The sequence below is a fragment of the Numida meleagris genome, chromosome 14 (genome assembly GCF_002078875.1).
Source record: "Numida meleagris isolate 19003 breed g44 Domestic line chromosome 14, NumMel1.0, whole genome shotgun sequence".
Lineage (NCBI taxonomy): Eukaryota > Metazoa > Chordata > Aves > Galliformes > Numididae > Numida > Numida meleagris.
The window spans coordinates 7,137,483-7,140,842 of record NC_034422.1 but is presented as its reverse complement, the minus strand read 5'-3'; the positions used below and the strand labels follow the sequence as shown (position 1 = coordinate 7,140,842).

Genomic DNA, 3,360 nt, shown 5'->3' with positions numbered 1-3,360 from the left:
AGCTCGGGCCGCGCACAGGCCGCGGCGCGCTCCACCGGGCCTGGGCGGAGCAGCAGAGCGCGGCGCGGGCGAACGAGCGGCTGTAGCTCTCCCACTGCAACCGGTTCCGCGCCTCCTGCTCCCGCCGCCGCTCCAAGGCCCGGCCCTGCACCGTCCGCCATAGCGCCATGGCCCACCCTTATAGGCCGCGACGGCCGCCGCGCGTCGCCATGGCAACGAGTACGGACGCCGCCGAGGGACAAAAAGCGTCGGGGCCGCGCTTCGCGGAACGGAGCGGCCGCGCGGGGAGGGCCGAGGGCCGCAACACTTGAGCTGCTGTCAGAGCGCACCGTGCCGTGCAGCCCGGGGTTTTAAGTATTCATGGTGCTATGAATATTTCAGGCGGGTGAAAGGTTCGGGTTTCCTCGGCCTGGCCCTGGGCACGGCCCCTGGGCACTGACCACGACGGGACGAGGTCTGGTGCTGCCCCTCGCCTCCTTCAGCACGGTGCCCCCCGAGCGCCCAATTCGTGCCCAGGTTTTGGAACTGCCCTCCTGCGGCAGCTCCGTGGCTGTAAACAGGAGGAGAGCAGCTTTGTACGCAGCCTGATCGTGGTAGGACAAGGGGGAACAGCTTTAAACTAAAAGAAAGGAAACTGAGGTTAGACATTAGGAAGAAATTCTTCACTGAGGGGGCGGTGAGGCCCTGGCACTGCCCAGAGCTGTGGGTGCCCCATTCCTCGAGGTGCCTGAGGCCTGAGCTGGTGGATTGGGCTCAGTCCCGGCTGCTGCCCGGGTCGGGTCACCGAGCTCCGTGCCATCTGCCCACCGTGAAACCTTCACCTCCGCTAAATAATTCAGAGCCACCCGATCACAGCACCTGGCGTGGGGCCCGGCTGTACAGGTGTGGGCATACAGGACAGCGGGTGCACGGGGGGCAGAGGGGCTGCCCAGCTGCCCGCTCCTTCGACCGGAGCTGCGGGGCCCGGGGGTCCCGGAGGTTGCCGGCGCGGACCTCGTGCTCCCGGGGCACGCCGCACCTCAACCCCGCCCCTTCGCCGCGATAAGCCACGCCCACCGTAGCGATAAGCACCGCCCCCTTACCGCGACAAGTCCCGCCCTCTCTTTCCGATTGGCGGCCGGGCCCGTGGGCGGTGCGCAGCCATTGGCCGGCCGCGGGGAGGGGCGTGGCGCAGCGCGGCGCGCTGCCGGGTCGGTGCCGGGTCGGTGCGGGCCGGGCCGGGCCGGGCATGGCGCTGCTGCTGGAGCACGAGTTCCGGCCGCTGCCGGCAGACAAGCAGATCGAGACGCTGCCCTTCCTGGAGGCCGTGGCGCACCTGCCGCCCTTCTTCGGTAAGAGCGGGGCGAGGGGTCTGCGGCACCTGCTGGACCCGATACCGGACCGCACCGGGACGCTGCCACCTGCGGGCACGGAGCGCTTACCAACCCCCGCACGGTCTGGGCGGGTTCCGTCCGGTGCCGGGACCCCCTCCCGGTCCCACACCCCTCCGGGTTCCATCTCCCCGGGTCCCGGTCCGCTCCCCCTCAGTCCCGCCCCCGGTCCCGCCCCGCTCCCCCGCCCCACCGAGGGACGCTGCCCGGCGGCACCGGAGTTGCGTCAGGGCCGGGCGTGGCGCCCCGTCCCGTCCGACCCGCCGAGCAGCAGCGTTGGGTAACGGCCCGGCCCCCCCGGCGGTATCCCGGGATGGAACGGGGCAGAACGGGGCTGTGCAGCCGCGCTGCACAATGCTGCATTGTACGCCGCACGGGGACAGCCGGGCACGGGGCGAACCCCGCGCGGTGCCACGCTGACCCCGTGTCCCCGCAGACTGCCTGGGGACGCCCATCGTGTACTCACCCGTCAAAGCTGACCTGGCCGGGAACATCAAGGTACGAGGGGGTCACCACCGCGTGCACGGGGCTGCGGGACCGGGGCTCGGCCGCGGGAGCCCACCCGGACCCCGCACCTCTGCGCCCTTGCAGAAAATCCGGGCGGTTTATGACTCCAACCCCACCAAGTTCAAAACGCTGCAGAACATCCTGGAGGTGGAGAAGGAGATGCACGGCGCTGCCTGGCCCAAGACGGGCGCGACGCTGGCACTGATGTGGCTGAAGAGGTGACACGTTTGCCCCGCTGGGCTCAGCCTGGGGTGTGGGGTTAGGGGGTTGTGTAGGGCTCGGGGTCAGAGTTCCACCCCACAGCGGGTTTGGGGCTCCAGGGCTCGGGGTCACGGTACCAGCCCCGCTCTCCCGGCAGGGGGCTGAAGTTCATGCTGGTGCTGCTGCAGAGCATCTCGGACGGCGAGCGGGACGAGGAGCACCCCAACCTCATCCGCGTCAATGCCATGAAAGCCTACGAGATTGCGCTGAAGAAGTACCACGGCTGGATGCTGCAGAAGCTCTTCATGGTGAGGGCGGGGGATGAATGGTTTTGAGGAGCATTTCGTGGGGGTCATAGCATCATTAAGGTTAGGAAGGACCTCCAACATCACCAAGTCCAAGCGCCGATCCCCCCCCACCACGCCCCACTGACCGTGTCCCTGAGGAGACATCTCCAGGGGACTGCTGCTGATGGGGTCATCCTGGCGTGGGGTGGGCAGGGGGACCCTGGGGGTCTCGTTGGGTTTTGGGCATCCCCGCAGCCAGGGCTGAGCTCTGCTCCCACCCCATCCCGCAGGGCTCGGTCTACGCGCTGCCCTACAAGTCGGACCTGCTCAAGGCTTTGGAGAAGGGCAGGGAGGTGAAGGAGGAGGAGAGCATTGAGAAGATCCACCAGTTCCTCGTGAGAGTGACGCCCATCCTGGATGCCATCTACGAGATGTACACCCGGATGAACGCCGAGCTGAGCTACAAAGCCTAATGGAGACGGCGCGACACCGGGGCCGCTCCGCTCCGCGAATCCCATTCCGCTCTGGATCTGCAGCTGATAGCCCGTTTTTTAAAAAGAATAATTAATTTTCTAGCGAGAATATAGCAATAAACCAACCGTACCCCGGGGGCACCTCGGGATTACCAAGATTTTGTACTGCAGAGGAAAAATCCGCGTTCCTGGGAACACGTTGCGGGGAATGACGCTCGGTGGGCGGCCGCATCCTGACGGCGCCGCTGGGCTCCGGGACTGCCCCGCTCCTGGCTGTGCCGTGGGTCCCGTGCAGGCCTGGGCACGCGATGCCGCTCTGACCCCGCAGCGGAGGAACGGAGGATCCCAAGCGATGACCTTCCCGGTGCCCCCAACCCCTTCGGTGCCGCGGATGGGAGCGGTGCCGGGATGTTCCGAGCGCCGTTTGTCGGATGCCTTAAGGACTTTTCACCAGCAGGAAGTAGAACTCAATAAATCTCACCTTAACCTGGAGCGTAGTGCGGGATCGGGGCGGGGGCTGCG

At 67.2% G+C, this 3,360-nt stretch overlaps 2 protein-coding genes across 2 annotated transcripts in view; one reads left to right on the top strand and one right to left on the bottom strand.

The window, feature by feature from the left end:
- TCHP (trichoplein keratin filament binding) overlaps window positions 1-1,004 on the bottom strand; it is a 9,414-nt gene extending 8,410 nt beyond the window's left edge. The window contains exon 1 of the mRNA XM_021413066.1: window positions 4-1,004. Coding sequence (XP_021268741.1) covers window positions 4-169 — 166 coding nt within the window. The 5' untranslated portion in view covers window positions 170-1,004. The remainder of the gene's footprint in view (window positions 1-3) is intronic.
- On the top strand, window positions 1,146-3,330 carry GLTP (glycolipid transfer protein). Its single transcript, XM_021413106.1, has 5 exons — window positions 1,146-1,331; window positions 1,807-1,868; window positions 1,962-2,095; window positions 2,236-2,386; window positions 2,656-3,330. The coding sequence occupies exons 1-5, from the start codon at window positions 1,229-1,231 to the stop codon at window positions 2,836-2,838; spliced, it is 633 nt and encodes a 210-aa protein (XP_021268781.1). The 5' UTR covers window positions 1,146-1,228; the 3' UTR covers window positions 2,839-3,330.

Coding starts and splice junctions, on each gene's coding strand:
- GLTP (XM_021413106.1), top strand. CDS start 1,229: ATGGCGCTGCTGCTGGAGCACGAGTTCCGGCCGCTGCCGGCAGACAAG. Junction 1,869..1,961: donor ACCTGGCCGGGAACATCAAG/GTACGAGGGGGT, acceptor GCGCCCTTGCAG/AAAATCCGGGCGGTTTATGA. Junction 2,387..2,655: donor TGCTGCAGAAGCTCTTCATG/GTGAGGGCGGGG, acceptor CCCATCCCGCAG/GGCTCGGTCTACGCGCTGCC.